We start from the raw sequence: 27,149 nt of genomic DNA on the forward strand, positions 1-27,149 counted from the left end.
AGAGGAGAAAAGAGAGAGGAGAAAAGAGAGAGGAGAAAAGAGAGAGGAGAAAAGAGAGAGGAGAAAAGAGAGAGGAGAAAAGAGAGAGGAGAAAAGAGAGAGGAGAAAAGAGAGAGGAGAAAAAAGAAAAAAGAACCCTGTCCCCCACGAGCATGAATTCCAATTAACAGACTTCTGAAATCCAATATAGGAGAAAAAGGGTTTGAGGAAAATATATCTACTCAATAACAAACCAAGAAAAGAAGCAATGGAAAAGAACATACCTCCAGAGGATAGTGTTTCTTATAATGGTGAGATTTTCTGTTTCGAAGTGTACAATCACTAGAAGTGCGTTCTACATTGCGACGGAAAGAATATCCAGTTTCAACTCCTTCCTCACTAGAAACTTCATCTGATAAATTTGTCACAGTCCTGTGAGTTTCCTAGTGCAAGAAATACAGTATTAGTGAGACAAACACTCATACTTACTAGGTCTTGTTCTTAATTACTGAAATAAAATTTCTTTCTTCAACATTATTATCTCTGCTCAGTTCAATCCTATATTAATGTCTTTCCAATTGTCAAAATCAAGTGGTACAGCAGAAATTATAAAATAGAAATTTTAATATCAAAATAAACATTTCTCAGATAATGAAGGGCTAGTTTATATTATACTTAAGAACGATTCTGATGTTCTTTCTTTAAATGCAATTTTGTCTACCTACCAACCAAGAAAGGCTTAGAGGCAATATATCCAGAACTTTTGGGAAAAAAAACAAAACAACAAAAAACCACCAACACACCCACAACAACAACAACAAACAACAAACCCCAACCCTAACCAACCAAAAAAAACCCACCAAAATTGTGATAGCAGATACTATAACATTGAGTTATCAACACATACAGTACAAAGTTAACATTTACCTCTTCTTCCAATGACAAAGTGCTACAGATTGCATGTAGACTACTCAGATAGTTAATTTATTTCACTTCCCATTTCCCTGGTTTTAAACTAAAGTTTAAGTAGCCCAGACAGTAACAGAAAGAAAAAAAGGGCAGCAAATGATCACTCAGCTGTCAAAACTTTTTTTGTATATTCTCGTTTATTATGAGATCACCAGATAGGACCCTGTAAAGTTTCCTTTGGAGTCTTCATTTCAACAGTGAAATGCTAAAAGGACAAAAATAGTGAAGCTATTCTCCACAAATACAACAAATCCTTTCCCCCCCCCACCCCACCCCTGCAACTCAGACATCATTCTCTCTTCCATGATGAACTCTGTTTTCTGGGATGCTTCAAGGTCAGGTCATTTCACTTTTTTAACAGCTGAATTGCATAGAGAAAGAGGGGCAGGCAGAACAGTCTGGGGTGTCTTATCTACTACCTTTTGCAGTGGCACTGAAATGTATTGATTGTCTTTGGAGGAAGAGATGAGAAGAAGAAAAGAGGACACTATTTGAGCCTCTGCCAACTTCTGTTTAATGTGCCTACTTCATTGGGAGGGAAATTATGCTTTCCTCATCTTCTACAGAGATCGTTTAAAAAAAAAAAAAAGAAAAGAAAGATGATTCACAGGCAAATGCTCAGAATGACCTCAACATTACAAATTGTCAGTAATCCCAAATTTCTTCCATTTTAGCATAGAGACAGACCTGTGCCCAGAGTATCAAAGAGGCAGGAAAAGGTACAGTGTGTTTAGCTGGTCTGGAAAAAACCCACAGACAAAAGACAGCACCCAAATTGGTGCACTGAAATAAGAATGGCAAAGAATGTTTAGATGTCAGCAAGGACACTCCTACAAGAAAAAGGAAAGGCTACGAATATAAGGATGAACCACAAAGATGACGACAATTTTTGGTCCCAGGACCCTAAGCCTACTTTCATTTTTAAAACATTTTTAAAGATAAAGTAGATAAGAGTGCATCAAAAGCATCATAAAAATACACCTATAATTTGAAAAATTAATAATCCTGCTTTGAAAGCAAGAAAGCGCACTTACTTTGTGATGACTGTGATTGCTGAAGACATCTCTCACTGTTGCAGTGCTCCACCCTGACTCTTCTGGCTTAATCACTTCACATCGGCGTTCATGGGCCTGCATACATTCTTCACTGCTTTTACCCGTCTTTTTCCCATCAAGGGACACGTAGCCATTATCAGTCTCGGTGGACTTATCTATTGAGTTTTTTGCTTTTTTAGATCTATAGTTGAAACAAATATATGTATTAAATTAATGATTCGCTCAATTTTTTTCCCCCAGTCCAAATCCTGCTTATCCCTCTCAAAACATGTTTTCATTTTACTACTAAGACAACCACAAGCTAATAATATTAACATCTGAGGCAATATTTGTAACTATTTCATCTTCTAAATAATACCCATTATCTTTTCCTAAAATTGTTACAAAATAAACTGTCAGTGTCTGAAAGAAAATTATATCATTAGCTACTGAAAGAAAAGGAAACCTATGTTTTAAAACTAAAACTCCAGAGCAACTTTGGCAATAGAAGAACCACAGCCTCAAATGTAAATGAGAAACTTCTCTATTCCATCTTAACAAAAAAAAAAAGTATGTTAAAAGTTTCTTTAAGTGTTATTCATTCAAAGCAAGTATGCCATTTCCTGAAGCTGCAAACAAGCATGCTGTTTAGTACTCTGTACACAGATTTTTTTCTTGTTGTTGTTTTAAATACATTCTGCTTATTGAAAACTCTACTAAACAGAAGGTGATTTATCCTTTTTCATATTATCTAGTAACACCTCAACAACATATTTCAATATATCTTACAAACACTAATTAAGCGTGTTTTCAAATACCAAAATAAGTTCATGAATTACACTTTGGTATTATTCTTAAGACTACTCATACTGATTAACAGATTTTGTAATATTCTCTAGATATCAAGGCCCTTAACTAGTCAATAGCTGTAGCAGCAAGAATATCTAATGCCCGAAAAAGGCTTTCTCAAAGCAAACGTTTGGATGATTACACTTCCAAATTAGAAAGCACAGTCGATGAAGGAATGAAAAGGAATAGCAGCTTGCTACCTTATAATAAAGACTATTTTAAGTCTTCACTTAAGCTTCTGTATTCTCAAAGTAAATGACATGGAAAAAAATAATCAAAAAAGCTATTAATATCTTGGACTTATTAGATTTTGTTTGTTAGATTCACAGACCACTTGTGGGGAAAGAAAAAAAAAAAGTGTTATAAATCAGGTTTCCAGATTTTTTATTTTTATTAAAAGTAGAACACTGGACATAGGTCATTAAACTATCACGAATCTGTTCGATTGGTCTTGTGCCCCTGTGAGGGAATATGCACTGCCTTTAAGGAGTGAGGCATTCTGTGAGAGCTTGGATTACACAGCAGAAGATCAAATTCCTCATTAATATATACATTGAATGAATCAAGAGAATTGGGATAGTCGCCTCACATTCCTCCCAAGATAAGGTATTCCACATATACAAGGGAGACCTGAACACAAAAAAAATGGCTAAGGAGAGCTGTATAAAATGGAAAAATCCAAAAAGGAACCATTCATTTGTTGGAAGGCAGACGAAATAATGAAGAGAAGAGACAATGTTACTAAGGTGTTTTATCCTCCTTTCCCATCTTTAATCTCATTCCACCATCCCTCACGTCTTCCCGGCAAAAGACTAACAGCATTTGTATTTTTTTTTTTAAACCAAAGTAACTGCTGTTCCACTTCTCTTGTAGGAAGCTGTAGAACTCACCTACTATTCCCTGAACTATTCCCAAAAACCTGAGTCAACTTTATTTCTAAATGACTACAAAATCAAAAGAAAAACTTTCTGTAGTTATTATATATTTGCATGGATTAATTTTATTATAAGCTTACAAAGATAAACACACAGCAAGATGCTTTAGCATGTGTTTTGTGGTGGAAAAAGCAGTTATTAAGCCTCCTGTTTGCACATTACCAATGTGCTAGCTCACATACAGAGTTTTAATTTTTAAGTCCGCTAAGAGGATCATCTAAAACATTATTGAGGCTTTGGACAAAAAGGTCAAACTGTCAACAGTAAACATGTTAGAACTTAATTTCTGTGCCATTCCATAATGTTATTGTTCAACTAAGTTAATTAATATAAGACAAATGAAGGAAGAGAAAGCTTAACTTATTAATTAATGGGAAAATTTGCTGTTCCACTTCTGGAATAAAGTGAGTATCAGCCTTTCAGTGGCAACTCATTGTAAAATAATAAGTTTCAGTAAGCTCAGCTGTGAGCGCTAAGGAAGAAGCACTAATATTAAATTATCTGCAACAAGCAGAAACCCAGAGAGGCCAATTTTTAATGCATTAAATATACTTTTGGCACTTTTAAAAAAATTTTTTAACAGTGCAAAAGGGAATGCAGTTCTCACCACATACATATATATGCACATCCAGTCAAGAGGGGCTTACTCCACAAGTTACTAAGCTGTAGAGTAACAGGACAACCCTTCCAAGCTTGATTTGAGAAGTGTTTATACATCTCACATGAAACCTGAAAACTAATAGGAAGAAGTAGCCTCAAACAGTTGAGTAGGAAAAGAGAAGAGAAAAACAGAATGTATGTATGTGTGTTTTTTTCAAATAGACCTTCGCTACTCAGGTAATGTTTAAGTGCTAAAACTGCAAGACAAATACTAGTCTGATAACAACCAAGGCTCATTTTGAAAAACAGGTAACTTGTTTCTAATGTAGAAACCAAAGGGGTTTTTTTGTAAGAATCACTAAGTTTAAGTATAAGCCTCAAGCCAGAAAAGCATAAATTTGGGCTTCAAGTTAGGCTTTCATGCGCTATACTGAGTTAAACGAAAAAACAACAGTAACTAACATCAACAATACTTCCCTAAGCTGAAAGAAATGTATAGTTTCCTAGAATTACTACATATATTTGATCACTAATCAACTTTTAGAATTTAATACTAGAATTAAAAGTATTTAAGAGCAAGACAGGACAACACCATGAATAAATCCAAACTCTTAAAAAGCTTGAACATATGGCAAAAGCTATGTCAATAATTACTTTCAGTCTTACTCATATCTTAGCTAGAGAAAATACTGAGGAAGATTTTCATAAAGAAAATCTGTAAATTTTCACTGTCAAGTATTCTATTCCCATTATATTCACTGGGGTTAGCCAAAAAATCCCTCTTCTTCCTGTTCATGCTGCAAAACTTTTAAAGAAGTTACAATTGTAAGGTGTCCATAATTTGAGTAAGAGAGCAAAGTCCCAAATCAGTACTATATTTTTAATAAACTACCTATTTGGATATTGCCCTTCTTTCCAATGAAACTAGTAATCAGTATTTTATAAATTGCCCTTCTGCTGAATTAAAGTTTAGAATTATATTTTATTAGTCAGACTGAGTTCTGCCATTCAAAAGAATGTTTACTGAATACACAGTTCCAGGTTGCCAACGACCTGAGCATAGGAAAATGGTCCAGGTACACAGGGTCCTGCCTTAAAGCAAAGAACATAATTTCTGAGGTTAATTTTGAAACCATGTGTTTAAAACCTATATTTAAAACTCCAGAAAATGGTATCTCAAAGCTTAACATATGTGGAAAAAGTGCTGTAAATAAACACTACTGAGACATTCTAATCTGCTTTCTAAAGAGCTTCAAAATATGTCTTAAGAAACAGGACAGATGTCACTATACAGCTTCCCTGCACTGAGATTTCGTAAGATCTTCAGCAAAATCACCAAGTAAAGTAAACTACTCCACGCTGCGCTCCTGCTTACTCATTCCCAGCCCCATTCTGCCATCCCACTGTGCTGACAAAACTGTTTGCATTACCATGAAAGAAATTACATGAAGAAAGTGATCTGCATGATCTCCTGGGGAAAAAAGGATATTCTTCAGTTGGACATGTTCCTGATATGGTTTGTATGGCTCCAGACATACAAACAACTTGCCTCTGCAATTGAAGTGGTAACAAATGACTAAGGGCTTCTCAGCATTCTCAGTCTCTCTGTGTTCTTTATCCTTTGAAGATACTGCGTATACTAAGTAGTCATCATTGAGGCTTAATATCTATATATACACCCACACTACCTCTCATTAAATGGTTTAAACAAGTCCTTAGCAAGTCCCATACAGTCCTTCTCAACTGAAAACTCTCTGAGCCCAGTACAAGGGAAGGTAAGGAAAAAATGAATGTTCCAACATTTCTCCTCTTATTGTAGATCAGCATCTTCAATGAATGGAAAACATTCAAAAATTTACAAGATTACACTCCAAACATACCAGAAAGCAATGCCTACATATCCAAAGAACAGCAGTGGTGTCTATTACTGTGACTTATAGTTTGTCAACTTCATCTACACAGGAAAAAGTCAAATGAACTCTCCTCTTGCAATATCTTTAAACATTTTTAGAACTTCTCCGAAGTTTCAACTAGATATTCCCAGAATGTAACATAACATAAGCTTTACCAGTGGTTAAGAGCACATATCACAACTATGACAGATGTGTTAGTGTTGCCATATTTAAGATGCCACATGCACAACAAAATATCAGTATAATAAGTTGCAGTATCCCTTTATTCAATTTCACACTATTTTATGAGCATATTTTCTCTTGTTAATAAATGTTGCTATATAGCACTCAATGCTGCGTATATAGCATATCTTGAACACAGACTGCTACAGAATGTTGTTTTTTAAAAAAAAAAACAAAAACTTTTTAATTGCCCAGAGCACTGCATTAGCAGATCGATCATTTGCAAAACAGCTCTGGAATGTAACAGGGTTAGATGTATCTTCCAATCATCAGAAAATGTATCTTCAATGTTTATTTATAAACTAAACCCTGTGCCTATTTGAATCCTGAAGGCTTTTCCTTCAGAAAAAGTGTGTGAATTGATGATGGTGATAAGAGTTAAATAAGCATTCTCTCAGAGTAGTAAGCAGCTAATGTAATAAAGTAAAATTCAAGAGCCAAATTTTCTCATTGGATTAAAACTGAGAAACTGAGTTGGTTCATTCCTGATAGCCCACAGAGAGTACTCCTACATCAAAATATAATTTATCTTAAAGTTAATTCAATGTCTTTTCAAAATCATTGCATCAGCATTTGCAAAAGTCAAGAAACAACACATTAGTACATGTTCAAATACTGAGATGAGTTTACTATTAAGAACAAAAACTAGATCAACAAAAGTTTAATCATTACAACAATGTTTATTTATTTAGAAAAGGGATACTGCGTTTCTGACACATATGTAAGCCTTGAATAAATACAAACCCTGATAAAAAGAAAGCAGCATGCCAGATATCTCTGAAGACAGCGCCAATACTGCAAGAGGTGCTTGTACCGTAGCTCTGCACTGTTCCCTCCTGTGTGTTATCTGTGGTACTAGAGCCATCTCCTTCCCTATGTACTTCCAAATGTGCTGCTTTCCTTAATTTCCTTCATCAGAAGAGATTAAAATTGGAAGGTAGCTTTATAAGTGCAATCTACTAGTCCTATAATGTGTTCAGCAGTTTAAGCATGCAAAAACAAGCAAGATTTCAAAATATTTTGCTAAAGCTTTATCATGTCAATTTAATAAACTCCATTTAATAAAACTAAGCATAATACTTTTCATTATCATAACACTTAAACCCCAAATACATTTCATCTCATCATCACAGGCTTAGACCTGCAAAATTCTCTACTGGAGGTTTTCCTTTTAATGGGAAATGGACAATTCACTGTAGCAAACCATATTCGGTGAAGTGCTGGAAGACTTAAGTTTCACGCTTCTGACAGCATCTCCTTTAATGTATGTTTCCCAGAGTTCATTAGTCAGCAGTGCACAGAGTTCTAAAACTAAATTTGCAGTAATATAAATACTGTCACCCCACCACTATTCAGATACAAACTGTTTTGAGGCAAAATGGAAGATTCAATGCATTAAAATTTTTTAAAAATGAACAAATTAGTCAATGCATAAAAGTTAAAGAGCACAAATTAAGTACCCATTTTAAAATTTCAGATAAAAGCAGAGCACCAATTTCTCATCTCTTGCAAAGCAGAGACTGTGAACCCCTACATTTTTTCATGCATATTCTTTAGAATAGTTTAACAATCCTAAATAAGTACTTTAACATAGACTATACCTTCTTCTTTTACCCCCTGTGCTGGGAGGTGGCTTAGGAGTTCGTGTTGAAACAATCTGACAATGCACAGTTCCAAGTAGCAACATTAGCCATATCGGCCCGATTACTTCAGTCAGAGGTATATTATGTGGGCTTTGGGCTGTACAGAATAACACTACAGCAGCAACTGGAAAAGAAGGGAAATGAAGTTGAGTTCAATATTTGGAATGTCTGAAATGGCCAATTCATTATATGGCTTTTGTTAAAAGAAGAAACAGTCAGATGTAGTCCTTTACCTGCATTTTAAACCAATCCATGTAATTCTGAGAGGGAGGAATTATAATTGCAATGAAATAGGCACTAATAAAGATCTAATCAGTTGCCTACTGTCTTATTATCCATCTCTTCTCTCACACTTGTGATATTATAGCTGTTCTCAAAAAACAGGCAGCCGAATGAAGCAAGGGGGAGAAAAAACGCATTTGGAAAGCTAAATCTGTCATGAAACAACTTTAAATTAAGGTGAAACTTCAGTAGGAGACAAAAACACAAAGCAAATGTCATCCTTAAAGCAATCCAGATAAATTTAATTCTGTATCATCTATAATGATGCGGCACAATCCAACAAGTTAGGTGAGTGCAGGACTCGTCAAACCAGGAGCAGGTTGTCCAGACAGGTTGAAGTCTCTCCATCCTTGGAGATATTCAAACCCTGACTGGACACAGCCCTGAGCAACCTGTTCTAGCTGACCCTGCCTTTGGACTAGACTATCTCCAGAAGTCCCTGCCAACCTCAACTAGCCTGGGATTCTATGGAACCATTTTGACACTGTAAGGACCAACAGACTTGAGACTAAATTCCATATTCAGTCAAAGGACAAAATTGCCCATATGGATAGACAGACATGCGTAAGTGCAACCCTGTATACATTTCATATATCCTTCTGTGTATATCTGCCAGTAATAAGGAAAGATCAAAGACAAACCATGTAAATTATGAGGTAGTCCAGCTGAAGTGTCTGGGACTCCAACTAGCACTTGTGGTTGGAAAAGGACCAGCTTCCAATTTCCTAGTTAACTGTTAATTCTGTAACCCTATAAAACAGCTTTTCATATATAGCCAACACACAGGCACCTCTTCTTGCTCCTGTACCCAGAGCCCAACCACTTCTACAACTCAGAAATGTCTTTACAGGCCTCAGGTCAAACTAAACACATTCAACAAGGCACGGGGCAGGCAGAAGAGGCAATCCATTGATCTCTTTTCTCTGCTTATTGTATGTCCTTGTTGCTTTGCCACTATGGCTTGAAGTGCTGCATTCTGTAACTCAGCTGAGAGAAGCTATCAAGAAAAAAGCCCAGAAACTCCAAGAGACAACTCAGGCACAAAATGGGAATAATTCTCTGTGCCTAACATCTGCACATCCCATAGCGACTTGGGTTTGTTCTTGTACGACTAAGAAGTGGAAGTCCCATATATTAGACCTACTCCTAGCACAAGAAATACACAGTACAAGGTCAAAAACTTTCACCAGTTCTCTACCAAAATTAATTGAAAAAAATTCCAGCCACATGCAAATTTATGTGTCACATTCAAACACCTAAAATATATCACAAGAAGCCATGCCTAACACAGCAGATACCTGGATGTGACGTTTTCCACCAAAAAGATTAGACATGTTTTTCATGAAATAACCTTGAGCAAAGCAACCAGCATTAGAAACACGATGAATGTACAAAACAGTGGAATTATTTTTGATTGTGGTGATCTATTTCTAGATTTCCCATCAGTCTTTTTCCTAAATTACAGCACAGAAGTCTTATGCAGAACACACAGGGTATCTTTTATTACTATACGTGGACCAAGATTCTGCTGTATGAGGTTTCTCAGAAAGAAATATGCATCAATCAGAAATCCACCTTATTAAAAAACAAAAAATTTACAGAGAGTAAAAGGTGCAGATAGTATTACCTCTTTCTAAACGAGCATATCTGAGTTTCTCATACATACAATTAGCTTCATAAGGCATAAAAGTGTAAATAAGTAGCCAATTTTGACTCCTACCATACGATTTGGATAAACATATACTTCTGAGAACGCAGAGCTCCACAGATCCACATGAAATGATTTGCAGGAGTAGGCCTCCACAAAATAATTTCAAACTTCACTACAAAATTTCTTCTGCTACTTAAAAAACATTCAGCAAAGCAGAGTGATATAGAAGAAATAATCTTTCAGAAGATACAAATCTGTAGACTGCAGGTTCCCACCATGAAGTTTCACACAGATTTAAGATGTTACCAATCTCCTGATCTTTTCAGAAGGATGGGAGGGAAATCCAAGAACTTCTTTCTGCATGGTGTGTGAATACACTATAGTTCTGATCATCCTAGAATTGCTCCTACCAACAGCTAGGTCTCGGAACAGAATTTCTCACACCACTTTTAATAATTTCTTTACTTATTTATAGTATTTGGACTTGTATTTTTCTAAATTACAGTGGTTTATTTTGTGAAACAGACAAAATTATATCACATAGAGCAAAAAGCTGTATCAAAGAAAGCAACTGTACATTTCAAAGACCAACAAATATTTATTTTATAGCATTTAAAGCTTTGAAATATTTGTATTACGAAGTTTAAAAACGCATACATACATATATATGTATCTCACCACAATAAACAATCATTATATCACTATTAAAGTTTCTTGTTTCATACTGAAGAAATACACAATAGAGATGCACTTTAATTTCACAATTCATTTTCCTATTAGAATATAGAAACATTTTTAAGTAAAAATGAGGTAATGCTATAAACTAAATGGATTAGGAGTCAGAAGAAAAAGGTTTTACTTCTACCTTATTTCACTGGCCTGTTCCGTGACCTTGGACAAAAAAACGTTTTCCTGTAGTTCTCTTATCACACATTTTGCTAATCATACTTTATACTGAAGGAAGCCAATACAAATAAAAACTGGAGTTTAAATCTACAGCCGAGGAAAGAATTCTTTTCTGTAGACTTACATAAGTGCTCGCAAGTATCCTGCTAAAGCTAATCAAGGTCAAAGCAATAATACCAAGTAATGCAGATCATAAATCTATAGAAAATACATAATTAAATAAAATAATTTAACTAAACATACATAAACAAAATATAGTCAGACCATTTTACAACAGCGTCAGTGAGAAGCTGTCACGATGACAAAATTCCGAGCTACAACACAAAATTCAGATTCAGGGCAGAAATACGGACACTGGAATTTGAATGTTCTGCTGGTAAGCTTTCATAATAGATTCTTGACATTTTGGTGCTACCTTACCGATTTTGTACAAAATTAATAACTGAGCACACCTTCTGAGTAAAATATAAGCAAAAATTATATAGAAATGCTAGAAGGAGAGGCTTGTGGGAGGTTCTTCAAAATAAGTTTCCCATAAAAAATTTTGTCAATTTAATTTCACTTATGTCTACATTATAAATCTTTCAATTGATTTCAAAAACCTTCAAAAACTCTGCAATTAATTCAGCACAAATTAAATTACAAGTATTTAAAACAGTTGGATTATAGTGTAGTATGGAATACTATTCATTCTTTTCCAGTATTTGTTAATTCACAACCTCAGAAATATTTTGTCACATTACAGAGTATATGGATTAGGGAAATTATGCATTCCGACCACAACTTTAGTAAATCATAGATCCCAAGAAATCTGAGCGAAAAAAAAGAGTTAATTACAAGATAGCTCTGTAATTGATGTTCTAAAAAACTTGCTTGCACCCAGAATCTGCACTGTCTTACTATGTTGCTGCTTTTAGAGTCTTACGAAGGCTCCATAAATTAAGTGTGGGTATATTCTTTAAATAAATTTAAGAATGGGAACATAAAAATTACTATAATGGTGTTTCTCAGAATAAGCCACCTATAAACATGGTAACAAAGAAACTATAATTTATGTATTTTACTACCTGTATTATTATAAATGAGATTAAAATTACTAACACTTTGGGATCGCTTACCATAGTATACACAAATGCTAATGTAACAAACAATACTTCTTAAGCACCTATCTTGGACATAGGCATAAGGAGTTCTGATAGGAGACCACATGAATATTTATCAATATTTCAAATTTGGGGGCACTGGCACTGTGAAACTCATTTCATAGATGCTAGCATCATCAGACAAGAGGCGCTGTCTTTTTTTTTTTACCTCCATTTCTTGTTTTAAATACAATTTCTAAATAATACAGTGATTCACAACTGCACGGACAGATGGCAAAATTGAAAAAGTAATATTGCATTTTAATTGGATTTCAGTGGAAAACTTATCAGCCAGCTTCTCAGGGTACTTAAATTGCTCCCAACTTTCATTAACCTTCTGTTCCATTTCTGTTGCACGTGCTTTTGATACACTTATTCTTTTGGTGACTTTCACACTGTTAGATACTGACTCACTACATTACCTTCTTCCCTTTCTAATTTTCCTCTAATATACTTCACATATAATCAAGAGAATCACGAAGTCAGATTACTAGAACTCGAGACTGAGCATCCCAAAAGCTGTGAATTGACTTCTGTTTGTTAACAGTTGTGCAAAAGTCCTTCTATAATCTAGGAAATAGAAAATTAAGATGCATAGTCCCCCCATTGCAATGGAAAAGATAGCAGAAGGACATAGGACAATAAGCTCCCATTTGTCAGTCATTCAAGAGCACGGCTGAGCTCTGACTAAAGTATAAACTAGAAGTTCACTGCCGCTGACGTGACAAAATAACACATGGAAGGACAACTGGAAACCAGTCGAACAGATCATCCTACCAGGCTGCACCTCGGCACGTTTGGCCTTTTTTGCTTCTTGATCAGGGCTCCTGATCTGCACAAGTACCAGAAGGACCAAAAGCCCAAGACAAAATGCACTGCCTATGCCAAAGGGGGTTTTTTTTGATATTGCTCAGTCCTGAACTAAGTTAGATAGTCCTGGAAGCCTAAATTATACACAGAGATGACAAACTAACGTGTGCTAAATGCTGAAGAAAGCCTGTCAGTAAATCCTTAAATTTTCAGTATGCCCCCCTTTATATATGCAAAAAAAATATTAATCAAAAGACACATGCTTGGGACTGCTTTTCTGAAATATTGGCATGAACCTTAACAGCATAAAGTGAACCATGTAACATACAGCAGCTTCCATATGGTTAAAATAAGGCACTCAGTTGAAGCTGATCCTGTAATCCAACTCTACCTTGAAGAAGGTAAAGAACCAGCAGCCAGAAAAAGATGACCCTTGATGTCACTTGTAGCCACCACCTGTAGAAGAATGGAAAGAAAACAACTCTCACAATTCCTTTGCGGGTCAGAGATGTCCAAGGACTTTCAGGTTTTGCTTTAGCAAAAGCAGATCCTTTAAAAAAAAGAAAAAAAAAATTTATATATTTCATTGTTATGGCTAATAATAACTAGCTGTTCAATAGCAGAGTAGTTAAGATAGTGAAATGGTAGAAATATGAGATTTATTAAAATAATTACGTTTAATAATCGCTCAATTAAATAACTATCTTCTCAATCCAAAATTTGCACAAATTGTTGGTGCACTCTTGACTGCCATTATCAGGAACTTCTACAAACACCCAGATTTTGGAATGTGTGAGTAACAAGATGTTGCCATCTCTTACTATATTAAAATTATTTAAAAATAAGTTATTAAGAAATTATTCTGTTTCTCTGAGGTATCAGAAACTTGATATGAAGCAACAGAAAGTCATATAAAAACTCCACATGCCCGTGCAGGCACAGCAGACCCTTTTCCCAACACAGCAAAGGGGTCTAAAATATCAACATCTGTAAATTGCTCCAGCCATGCCATTTGGGAAAATGGAATAAGGTTGAGAAGAATAGAGGAGTATCGGGCCAACTAAGGACTAGCCCCAGGAGCAGGGAAGCCACCCAAAGAATAATTTATCTTTGTCTCTGCTTCTAGACCATTTTTCATCTCGCTCATTGAAATATCCTTTCTCATATCCCTCCATTTCTTTTTCTTCCTAAAATTTCCCACTTCTCTGGCAGCTAGAAAATTGTGTAACATTTATTTAATGGGGCTGTGACTTAAATTATGCCATGGTTACTGCTTGGAAAGAGCAACTACTGTGTGCTGTTACACCATCTCCACCTTGTTCATAAGCAGAACCGGCATTAGCAAGTTCTGTGCTGGCACAGGTAAAACACTGCCAGTATTGGAACTACTTTAATGACAACTTAGACATCCAGGCAGAGCAGTCATTTAAATGTTATTCATGTATATGACTATATCGAAGTGGTCCACTGCTGCTTAATTCCTACAAACATTTAGTTTTCAGTTCTGCTTCTTTAAAGTTCACATGTTATTTGATCTCGTTTTTCTCTCTCACATTCCCATTTTTAAAAAGCTATATTGTTAAGTGATGTGATAAAAGCTCGCCTGCACACCCTCAGAGGAGCTCAAAGAGACAATGACAGGAGGGTGAGCCCAAATAATACCCTGCTGGGGTTCTTCTAGACCAATCCTGGAGCCATCAGCCCATCACAGGGCCATCTCCAGAAGGCCAGAGCAGGACAGAGGCACAAGGGCAGGTGGGAATCCAAATCAAGGAAGGCAAACCTTGACCAGGCCCCTCCCAGGGCCCTCCCAGCAGAAAGAGCCCAAACCATCACCATGAGCCATGGGGAGAAGCTCTCCCGATCACCTTTCAGCTGAAGGAGGTTGCTCCCCAGGGGTGTGGGATGCAGGGGGAAAGGAGCTCAGACTGCATAGGGCTTACTATGGGATGTTTAGGGAACCAAGGGTGGGAGAAAGGAGGGGTTTAGGTGATTTGGGGGGAACAAATGTGGGGCAATTGAGAGGTCGGGATAAAAAGGGCCAGTTACGTGTACATAGCTGCTGGTCAGTACGCTGCTTGTCTGGCCGTGCCACACACCTGATCAGCGCAGTCTGTCCCATCTTCTTATTAAATTCCTCTAACTCTCTCCTGGGTGAGGGGCAGTGTTCTGTGTGCATGCATGCACATGGGGGGCTGAGTGCCAGTACCGGCACTCAGGCGTCAGAGCATGAGGCGGGGGGCCGGGTGCCAGCAACCTGAGCGAGTGCAGGTGTGCGAGTGAGCACGCTGGTGCTAGCAAAGATCAAGCCAGACTAACTGGTGAAGGGGTGAAGCATCCTGGGAGCAAGGGGGTGAGAGGGTCTCTAAAGGGCAGCTCTGGGTGTGAGGGTGCCTGTGTATCTCTAAGGGTGAGTGCACAGCAGGGTGCTTCAGTTAATTCAAGGCTGAATTCAAAGACCACTACCTGGAATGGATTCAGGAGACCATGCTGGCTGCTGAGCTCATGGGAAAAAATGCTAAATAATATTTTTCCTAGCCTTTACCAGATATGTGCGAAATTAAAGATAAAATAAATTTAGACTAAAAAAAGACTTTTCAAAAGTCTCACATCATCTAACCTTCTGTTGCTGTTTTGTTATTTTAAACAGGCGAGCAATATTCAAGGCCTATACAATTTTTGCTTTCCAGAAATTTCAACATAACCTTTCCTCTAGATGTCATAAGATTTGGAAGAAGTCTGAATGCATGGTAATAGGAGATTTCTGAACTAATAATTCAAAAACTTTAATCCATGACAATCCATATGTTTCTTTTGAAGTCTAAATTATACAACAGAATTTAAATCAAGTTTTTAAGCCTTCATTTTAACTAAGAGGTCTTCTTTTAATATTTCTCATCCATCTTTTTTAGAGAGGAGTTATGTAGGGTTGGTTGGTTTTTGTTTGTTTGGGGTTTTTGTCTGTTTGTTTGGGTTCTGTGGGTTTTTTGGTTGGTTTTCGGGGTTTTTTGTTGTTTTTTAATACTTCCCAATACACTTTTGTTACAAGACACTGATGGCAGTTATTTTTATACTGAGAAATTCAGCTTTTTCTAGCTCAGGACCTACCTCTTACAAGATCAACATCTATGAGGTCTGGTTTCACGTGTCCTGTTTTCTTTGGTTTGTTTCTCAAACCCTGCAATAGGCAAATACTATCAAAATGCATTCATGCAGATGAGAGATATTATGAAAGAAAAAATATGAATGTGGTCAGTAATTGTATTTAACCTATACTGTTACTGAAAATTCAGTCAAATGTGTCAACTTCATAGATTTAAAGCACTATAAAATAAACATTCCAAGGAACAAGGCATAATAAATGCCTTTTGCACACTTTATAATCTAAACAAAACCCAACCAATTACTGACCCATTAGGTAATTTTTCAAACATAGTTAAGCACTGAGCACTCATCTCCCATGGCTTGGGATTATGCAGACATATGCACAAGCTTGCAAGAATTAGTAACGCATTTATAGGAGGTTTTCAGAACTGTTGCAACAAATTACTTCCCTGAATCTCTTTTCTCCTTAGATGACTAATTAAACTTCACAAAATGCTTACATTGCAATTCCTTAATCCCAAATTTAGATAGTGAATCATGTTGTAATGTAAGAGCCACTAATCAGCAAGTTCCGCTGTCAGAAATCCAAATTATAGAAAAGTATTGATTTTTTTCTTAATAGTGCATTTGGATTAGTCTATTAAAAAGAGGGGGGTAAAAGCCCACATAACAGGAAAGAAGCAGGAGAAAAAAATTAATCTTATTTTGTCTTTTAGAAACAGTACCTTCTTTCGCTGAAGGGCCACACTATCTTGCAAAACCTTCAATTTTGTTTTTAATTCTGAAATGTGATGGTACAGTCTCAAGACTCAGAGATAGCTATGAGTTTATTCTGATTCCTTTAGATTAGGCTCTTGGCCACACCAGCCAATAATGATTCCACAGAGTAAAATTCATAGAGAGTAAAATATTGCATTTAAAAAAATTTTCACATACAAATGTAATTATGATGGAAGTGGTTTAACTGTTTTCATTCAAAAAGCAGTTAAATTCACTGGTGAACTGTAGATTTCCACCACTGTCATACTTTATCCACACACAAAAACATTTATTACTTAAATGTAAATACCCAATTCATATGAAAGCATAAAAGTGAAATGATTCTCCATGAGAGAAAGATCAGTGAAATCTGGTCATGGTGATCTTCATAAGAACAATATCAAGCAAATTGTTCAAATAGGTAACTGCAACTCATAATATTTCTCACATCTAAATTCAACTGGATTTATTTTTCACGCTGAAAGAAAAAATAAAGAAAAACACACCAAACTGTTCACAATGAACTAGATATATAGTCGTCACCTGATGTGTCTATTAGAAAAATTAGGGTTTGCTTGAAAGGAAAGAAAATTAATACATAGAGCTGAAACACGGATAGGACAAAATGTGCTCTGAAGATGATGAATACACAAAAACAGTTGCATTGTAGACTTAAGCACTGCATAGAGCTTTACGTGCAAGATTTTTACAGAACAGCAGTCTTAAAACTGCAGTAATTTTATGTGGAATAAGAAAACAAACCCATAATTAGAATTGGAAATTATTATAATTCTAGAACCAGCTACAGATTCTTGTGAAATCTTGCATAAGTGAGCCACTCTATTTCATAAAAAGATCTAATGCTTAAAAACAAAATCCTAAATGATATAATAATTTTCAAATGTATTACTGCTTATGGGCCACAAGATTTTACTTGAAAGTCTAAATAAAGATTTATGTGTGTCTTAGAAACACATGCACATTTCTAGGAAAAATTTAGCACCGTGGTTAAAATTATGTTTTCAATTTAAAGAAAGAATTCTGAAAAAAATAAGTCAACAGTATAACTTGATGCATCTTTCATAGGAAAAGAAGTGGTGACACATTCTTTGAAAATTCCATTGATCAAGCCTTAAACGGTTTCAGTGTGCATGGATTACACTGAATTGGTTCTTCTACTTTTTGCCACATGCAGTGAAAGAATGCCATTTATTAAGACGCAACTTCTTCATTCTCTTAATGCATCACAAATATCCATAATATATGTGGAAAACAGCAGTGTTTCAAACTAGGGTTAATTAAAGAAAAGTATTCATACTGGTTCATACTGTTCAGATCCCTCCAGTTAGTTCACATATTTTCTATTTCACACCGAACACATTTCAGTTAGCTAACAGGAAAATTAAACTTGAAATAAAAATGCTTTAAAATAGTTGCTATTACTGTAAAAATTCTTTTGCACAAGAGGTTTTCTACTAAAAAGTAATATTTTAGATTTTTAGTAAAGTTAATTTATAAACAGTACTGTAGTAGCTTTGAGATTAAAGTGCTAACGTGCAATACTTGAACTCAGTAGTCTGTTAGTAGTGTGTAACCATTATTACACTAAATTCAGTCAACACAAACTCATAGAGACACCGTCATTAGTTTGTTAGCTATTGGACTCCTGAGCCAAATGAGATGCATTTTGAATAAGCACAAGGCATTATTTGCAATAAATTATTTTAATAACATCCTATTATACATTAGTTACAAGAACTTCTGTCGTAACGGCGACTGGGGTCGTGGAAAGGACCCTGAAAACAAGTGCTAGGCCAGGGTCTCGGTTTGAAATTAGTCGCACTGATTGTCAGGAACATTTCGAAAGCACCCGTCAGACAGACCGCACCACGAGGCTCCTGCCTGCACCAACCGCCGTCACCCTTCAAGGGAAGCATGCTCCCTTGAACACCCACCGGGCTCCCCCGATTAACCCGAGCTGCCCCGTGCACCCTGGGGCGTGGCGGGGGGCGTGGCAAGGGGCGTGGCCTGCAGCCCCCAACCCAGGGCGGGGCACTGCGGAAGGGGCACGCTGCACAGGGCCTTGGAGCATGGCAAAGATCCAGGCATTGGGTTTGGAAGCACTTCTAAAAATACCATCAGCCCTGACCTAAAAGTTAATTTGTAGATTTTTTTGGTACAGAAATTGGGGAACTCTGTAGTTCAGGTCAGGAACAGTTTCCACATAATGCAAACAAATCCCCCCAGCACACTTCGGTCAGCTATGAAAGCACTGGGGGGGGGCGGGGGGGGAACCCCCACCCACAGGGAAACTGAAGCAACATACATTTTGCTAACATTAAGAATTAGCAATTCCCTGGAACTCATGCAATACTACCATACTACTTGTGCGCGGTATTTGAAGAAAAAAGGTTAATTGCAAGAAAACGTTAATTCAATTAACCTTAACATCATGGCGTATGGCATAATATACAATCCACAAAACTATTACATATAGGATTGATTTCTTTTTCTGCAAAACAATTTAGCAATGCGGCAGACACTGATGGCACTGTTAGTTAAACCAAAATGCAAGGAATGCTGTTAAACTGCTTGTTCAGAGAAACAAAGCCTGAAGTACTTACCAGTCTAATAAACTGTACAAAACAATGACAGCATCATAAAGGAGGAAAAGTAAACTGCAGGTATAAGGTAACTAACTGAAAGTAAAGAGAGCTCAGATAACTGATGTTAGAATTCATTACAAAGAAAAGCAAAAGACAGAGGTGCTAAAAGAACTAAGCCCTGGCTTAAGATAACTGAAAAGAAAAACTATGCACTGACATACAGAAAGATGCAGCACTTTAAATGCTGTAGAGTTGTTAATTATGTAAAATAAATAGAGCATAGTATGCCGGTTACATTTGGTTACACCCCAGAAGTCTGGTTTTCCCTTACCAGTATTAAATACCATCGCATTCATTGTAAATTACATCAGCGTACACAGCCAGAGACAGCACTGCTGATAACTGGCCAAAAAAAATAAAAGTGAAATGCTATAATATTATTACCTTGATTTCTCTTTGCTCTACTGATTTTTCCCATATTTGTTGATCATATGCCCCAATCTAAAGAGAACACACACAAAAAAATCTACATTAGCTTTTAAAAGACACTGATCAAACAAAACCAATCTTTAACGAGACAAGCATGGAGACAGCAGGTTATTTCCTTGGGGACACTTATTTGCAAAGAAACCTTTATCTTCTCTATTCCATCTTGGCTGGACTGGATCTACCTAGCCTGTAAACGAGTTGTGACCGAGGGGAGAGGCAAGCAGGGAGCCTCAGCCTCAGCACAGGACTTGTGCAGTCAGAGGCCAGGGAACACCAGACCACCTCCTAACTCAGGTCGGGATTCCAGCCTCCATACCAGCAGAGATCAGACCTACGGCAGGAACACTGACACCGTCTTGCAGTTAACTTTAGAGAAAATACCATTCACATCTAGTTGAACTCATCCCTTCAATTAATTTATTATTTTTTAAGCCATCTCCCTCGGTATTTCTCATTCCATTCCACCCACTTTTACAGCTGCATTGTCTTCAGCTTTAGCTCTTAAGATTGCACAGCAACAAAATAGTTGATCAGGCTGGTAATCAACTAAATCACAGGCCAGGGAAAACACAAAGAATATCAGGAAACAGCACTTTTTCCCACTGAAGCACTGATGAAATAATGTTCCAAGTAGACCTGTTCCCAAATTTGTTCACTCTCATTAAGCCACTAGTCTAGTTATTAATGAAACTCTTCTAAAAACCTTAGTTTTGCCTAAATGTGAACAAGTTTTAGTTTAAAAATTGGAGTAAAAAGGAATTGTTTTTTCCCAGACTCTAACCTCACCACAGCATTGTAGAAAACTTTGTGTATTTATCTGTAAGAGCAGAACCACATAATGACTAAAGGTTGATCCTGCAAGCACTTATTAAAATCCTAGCGCTAAGACCAGTTTTCACTGAGTCCTGCCATTTGAAATATCCATTGGTTATATCAGCTACAGTTAATTTAAGAAATTACTGTGTACTTGTTTATACAAGAAAGCCACTCTATGACTGTCAGATATTTTGAGGAAAGGCAACCTTACACTTCAGGAAATTCAGGTGTAAGATAGTGACATGAACAAGTCAATATATGAGACAATATATCCAAGTTTTCTAAGAAGTTATCAAAGGTCATCAGGTTGCTTTGGATTCTGCACAAATAGTATTTCCAGATAATATTCAGTAATGATCTCTTTTACTATGTCAATTTTAAAACCTTTCCATCCCAGCAGCTCTACCTAGGCATATGCACATGTGTCCACACGCATGTGCATACACGCTGCCACGTTTTGATTCACACCACAAACTCGGAGCAGTTAAGTGCAACATCGCTTTTAGGTCACGAGGGAAAGGCAAACGCACTTCTGAGATTCAGGGTCCCTTTACTGTCTGTGCAGAGAGGTGATACAAGCAGCTTAGTCCAGACACCTAACAGAGAGGCAAGAGGAATCCCTGTCATTTGAGCGAACCTGCTTAAATTAAATCTTACTGCAAGAGTATGACTTCTCGTTCCAGTTGGCAAACTGCAACAAGCATAAAAGGCCCAAGCATGAGTGCATACACCTTAAACCAGAAACCATTGTTCTGATTTGTCTTTTTCAAAGACAATTCAAAGACTGAAATAGAAAATTTCAGTCTTCAGTGTTCATTTTTAGTTTTACAAAAAAAAAAAAAAAAAAAAAGGCATTCTTAGTTAAAAAGGATCTTTTAACCAAGGATTCAACATAAAGGTAAAAAGATATCCAGGGAAACCAACAGGCAAACACACCCATTAACAAACAAAAAAAAAAAATCTAGAGGCATCTTCTGTGCCTCTAAACCTGACCCATCAGGGTCAAAAAAGAAAAAAAAAAATCAAATTTATAGCAGTAAATTCCAAAGCATATTTAAAATTGAAAGTGAGAACAGTGAATTGAATTACTGAATTACCTATTCTCAATTTTAAATAATATTTCCCATTCACAAGAGCTAAGCACCCAAACAATTTCTATAGTTTGCTACCTTAAAACTCTAGACAAAAAAAAAAAACCTCCTGGCTTTTTGGAAATAATAATAAATACTTTGCATCTCTCATCTGGAAAAAAATGTAGGCTGTGGAAAATAACAGGGAGTCAGGCACTGTACTGGGCAGAATTAAGCACTTGCTACAATTCAAGTAATTAAACCAAAGGAAGTTTAAGAGCTAACTCCACCTGGATAACAGCCAGCAATTAAAAAGTCAGTATCTTGAATAACCACTCCACCCAGACATTTATATCCAATTGTTCTAGCTTTTTCTCTAAATACATTTTAAATGAAATTTCAGGTCTTCCTATTTTTCATGAAATTTACTGAGAAGAGCCCTGAGTGAGGTTTTTGTGCTGCATAATATTGTGTCCTCCCCTCTTCATTTCCAAAACAGATTTCTTTCTACAGACAGAAAAAGGGATGCAAGTCTGTGTCCCTCTTGATTATGCAAGACACAAATACGGAAGGAAACCTTTGTGCTGATAAAGCTGTAAAGCAAACTCTGTATTCCTAATTCCATTCATAGCTGAAACTGCTCTGGGGTTGAAAGAGTCTTTAAAAGAGCATTCTTCTTACTGACAAAAAACAGACCATTTGTTAAAGGAATTCTGGGAAACACAAATTCCAGAAAACATTTGAGGCAAGGAAGTTAACTGATATAAAATTTGACTTATTCATATTTTCCTACAAATATTTCTTCTCCCTCAAGGCTAGGTAGCAGCTTCTGGCTCCACAAAATACAAGAAGTAGGGATTTTGCCATTCATGTGTTTCTTTTAGCATTGCCCTACAAAGTAATTCTTCCAGCAGGAGGTAAAATGAGAGACAAAACAACTTTAAGGGAGATGGTCTTTTACAACTGTTTTATTAAGACTAGTGGATCTGGCCAATCACCTCTGATCAACTTTAATTATTAAAATCTGAGCACAGGGCTATTAAGTAAAGGCATACTGTTGCAAACTGAAAAGAGTTAAAGGGATAGTTACAGACAGCAAGTATCATTACAGTTACTCACAATTTTTTTTTATTTTTTTAATCTACCTAGTTTCACCTCTTTGTGTTTTAAGAATGTATTAGAAGCACTTCAGGGAGCAGGCATAGGTGCTCAGCACATCAAATTTAGACCTAATACTCTGTTTCCCTTCTCCGTCTGCATAAGCATCCCTCTATACTTCTCTTGCAAGTGTGTCACAAGGAAAGACAGGAAAACAAAGATATCGTTATAAAGTAGCATACTGGCACACTTCATTTCCCACATTAAACAAAAACAGGTAGAACTAGTGTTACTGAAACAAGGCGAGTGAAAAACACAGGCATTAAGGTTTTTTTCTCTTCTACCTTATGTCAGGAAAACACATTTACAGTTTGTGAAACATATCTTGCAGAATTCATTGAAAAGCGTTTTTCATGGACAACAAGCTAAATTATAACATATAATGATTCCCAGACAAGCTAGACACCTCTATGAATTAAATTCAAGAATGTAACTCCTGAATGAGTTCAAGAATGTAAGTTAATACTAGCAAACCTTCCCAGTTTTAAATAATTGAGAGCACCAGTCAGTTCCATCTTCAAAGAGTTCTGATTTACAAGTATTTGCATCTAAATTATATTTTATGTTAAATCTAAATATTAAGTTGTCAAATGATTGCATGTAGGCTCTAGCTCTTGGCTATTCATACAGTCCTTTAAAACTGTACATACCTGCAGGACACTGAAAAGAAGCCTAACATCAAGCTATGCCAAAGAAATTAAGCTCTAAAGGCAAATAAAATGAAGGAATAACCTTCTAGAGGTAAGATCATTAATGTTTCCAAACTGAAGAATTTAAATGCACACAAAGCTTGATCAAAGCAAGCTTTCCCTCAATGTGCAACTGTCCCCAGGGCTCCTCCACAGGTGTTCAAACTTCCCATGCCTGGAACTGTGAGGCCAACAAGAAGACCCCAATCAACAAAAGCACCTATATACTTCTGAACCCACCCACTCTACCTGGAGTCTCACCCATTACAGCTGCAAGTTCTGCAGTATCCTTCAAAGAAAATTTAAAGTACAAAATACAAGGGTCCAAAAATTGTCTAATTTTTAAGTATGCAACAATAAGTAATGCTTTTAAAATCTCTTCAAGACTTAGTGTAAGACTTTGTATAATAGCTTGTCACTGACGTGTTCAGTCCATCAGTCCAGTCTACAACTGGCAATAGACTTTTTACTAGCAAACTATACAACACAATATCCCAATTTTAATCTTAGAATAAATATCTGTGACAAATCATTTAAAAAACACGTAATTGAAGAGGATCTGAAGTTTGTATTCTATAGCACTTGTTTATTTATTTCTTAAGATTTGGCAGAAAATAACACCAAAAATCTCCCTTGACCTTTTTTTAATTAGTTGTTAATTAAGGTTAGATAACAAGCCTATCTTATAATTTTTAAATTTCATCACCAAGCACCAACAGCAACACTACTCTGCTGTAGGAAATTTGTCAGTAATATGTCATAGGCATAAAAAAATTGTGGTAAAACCTACCTGTAGCAGAACTAGATAAACTAGTAGGTGTTATTTTCTACACATTTAGTTTAAATCATGCGTCCCAGGCTTCCTCAGTGCCAAGATTCTATCCAGTCTATCCAAATCAGTTACCTCTAAAATGTTCAGTTCTCAAGATACTGTGCCTCAATAAACTCTGACTAAAGAAGATAACAGCAATTCTGTTCCTTTATGTATTTTCAGAATTAACAACTATTCTTCAAGCAGCTATTAAAATTTTCAGCATATAAGGGATTACATGCAAAAGACTAAAAACTATGCCAGTCTTCTTTCACAGTGGAAAAGTGGGTGTTCAGCATCCTAAATCAACTAAGCGTAATAAACTTTCAAATAGGTTTCCTAAAAACAGAAATAATAAAAAAAATTTCTCCTCACAAGTAATTAATTGTCAAAAGAAATTATTAACATGTATGTGACTTGGCATGGACATTAAGTTATACAATTACACATTTGACAAAACTAAACTAAACTCACCTGACAAAGCTAGCTCTTTACTGAAGGATTAAATAAATTTTAGATCCTTTTTAAGTGCAGGCTCTTCATAATGTTTTCTGGTTTTAAGTGATATGTGCACTTCTTAAAATTACCTAAAATAGCTGCACTTACTCCTTCCCAATCAAATACCTCAGAAAGCATTTGATCACATTTCTTTATATAACTAAAATTTTTTTGGCACCTGTACAGTTTGTTTTATAACATTAACAGCAATTAGCCTAAGTAAAAAGTTAAGCTACTGAAAACAGAGCTAATTTTTACTTCAAATAAAGCCCAGTGTGAAGGGTTTCTGCACTGCATAATATTTCTTCCCAGTGCCTTTCTCATAATAAGCCATGTGTGCATCAAAATTGAATTTGAGCTTTGTGAATGACACTGATATTCACTTTAAGCTAATGTAGTGATGGTATCAACCTGTAGCCCAATACTCACAAGACCTTCTGATTCTAATGGAATCAATCAATATTTCAGGAGACATTTATAATTTATGACCAAGCAGACTAGCAAAGATTATAATCCTAAGAATACATGGTATTTCCTGCTGGATCTTAAAACTTTAATGTTTATAGTAATGAAGCCTACATGCTAAGCTTTGCTCTTTAAAACCTCTAAACACTCTTACAAGCAACATCACAATAGTATTACAAATCCAAAAGATACAAGATACATAGCTTGGTAAATAAAAACAAAGTTGCTTCATACAAAGTTGGACTGTCTACCAAGGAAACTAAGAGTTTAACACCTTATTATAATATTTAGTGTTAAAAATATTAGCTAATATGCTTTATTAACTTTTACAGTCCAACATTCTTTTAAAAACTATATGATTTTATATATCAATTTTAATATTAAGATATCTATAAATAATTTTTATACATATAATATTCATTTAAAATCTTAAAAAATGCTTCACATTTAGTGCATGTTTAAGTATACAGTTTCAGATACTGGACAAATAATTTCTCATTTCCTCAAAACTGGGAACAGGATTATTAAACGTTATTTTAAACTCCATTTTACTTCTTACATTAACTGATCCCCACAGCAGCAAAGGCAATAATCTAGTAGCTCAGCTGTATAATTATCTCTGTTGGCATAGATTTCTACCGTTAGGATGATTTTTTTTTTTCAGGATGTTTTTCATTATCAGGGGTGGTGAGGTTTTTTCAGCTCTCTTTATGTGGAACAGACATAAAGTCTGTTCTCTATATGTGGAACAGACAAGCTAAGCTAAGACAAACTAGGTAATAAACCACAGACAGAAATCACTATGTAACAGTTGTATGCTGTCTGCTACTAGTGAAGAGCTTAGTAACTTCTAGTCAAATGGAGAAGGACAATTAAGGGATTAAAGCTGTGTATCCTGAAGTGCAGAGCTTTGGATTTATGACTGCTGAATTGTTACCTCTGATTACTAACAGATTCTGGGATTCCCCTCCCCTCTCCCAGCCCCAGAGGGAGAGCTGAAACCAGCTATTTAGAGTAAAATGAACCAAATCAAAACTAAGTTATTTATTCTTAACTGTTTGAATTGCCAACTAATGACCTGCTTAAAATCTGGCAATAACTGCAACAGCACTGGACTTACTGTCATTTCACTGAACAGTAATTTTACCAAAGCTTACTTCAAAGATACCATCCCTTTCAGAGTATGACAATACATAATTAAACATTTATTAACTATGTATTAGTAGTTTTTCTGTATCATTCTTCATAGATCAATTCCTGGTAACATCAGTCAGCCCTACTTATTGCCCTGAATAATGGTTTACAGATTTTAGCATATCTACTAAAATCACGGAACATCTTTTTTCATCAGACAATTAAACATAAAGAAAAATTATATACATAAGAATAGTTACAAACAGTTTGCAAGTTAAACTAAATGAGAGTACAGGAACAACCAACATCTACTCTAAGCCGTTCCCTAGAGACATGAACTGGACACTAGCGGTAACCTCAAGTACCATTTCTTTGGCTTAAGTGGACTATAGAGCAAAACCTAAAAAGAAGCACAAGCTGAATGAGATTCCATCTCTGTCATTAATTGCAATTAAGCACAATCCCTTCTGGCAATGTTTACTCCTCTTCAAATTTAAAACTAAAGTCGTCACAGAATCATACCGGTTGGAACCTCTGGGGGTCATCTAACCCAACCTTCTGTGCAAGGCAGGTCCAGTTACAGCAGGCTGCTCAAGGACTTTTCCAGTGGAGAT

At 36.0% G+C, this 27,149-nt stretch overlaps 1 protein-coding gene across 5 annotated transcripts in view; it reads right to left on the minus strand.

The window, feature by feature from the left end:
* PHTF2 (putative homeodomain transcription factor 2) overlaps positions 1-27,149 on the minus strand; it is a 75,817-nt gene that overhangs the window by 23,002 nt on the left and 25,666 nt on the right. For 4 of the 5 annotated variants that reach the window (XM_064444129.1, XM_064444145.1, XM_064444136.1 and 1 more), the window contains exons 3-9: positions 19,850-19,906; positions 16,044-16,113; positions 13,327-13,485; positions 8,103-8,268; positions 7,246-7,410; positions 1,983-2,184; positions 264-422 (exon numbers count right to left, since the gene is read on the minus strand). In XM_064444129.1, the coding sequence (XP_064300199.1) occupies positions 264-422; positions 1,983-2,184; positions 7,246-7,410; positions 8,103-8,268; positions 13,327-13,485; positions 16,044-16,113; positions 19,850-19,906 (978 nt within the window). The remainder of the gene's footprint in view (positions 1-263; positions 423-1,982; positions 2,185-7,245; positions 7,411-8,102; positions 8,269-13,326; positions 13,486-16,043; positions 16,114-19,849; positions 19,907-27,149) is intronic. The other variant, XM_064444154.1, reaches the window with a different exon arrangement.

The sequence above is a fragment of the Phalacrocorax carbo genome, chromosome 1 (genome assembly GCF_963921805.1).
Source record: "Phalacrocorax carbo chromosome 1, bPhaCar2.1, whole genome shotgun sequence".
Lineage (NCBI taxonomy): Eukaryota > Metazoa > Chordata > Aves > Suliformes > Phalacrocoracidae > Phalacrocorax > Phalacrocorax carbo.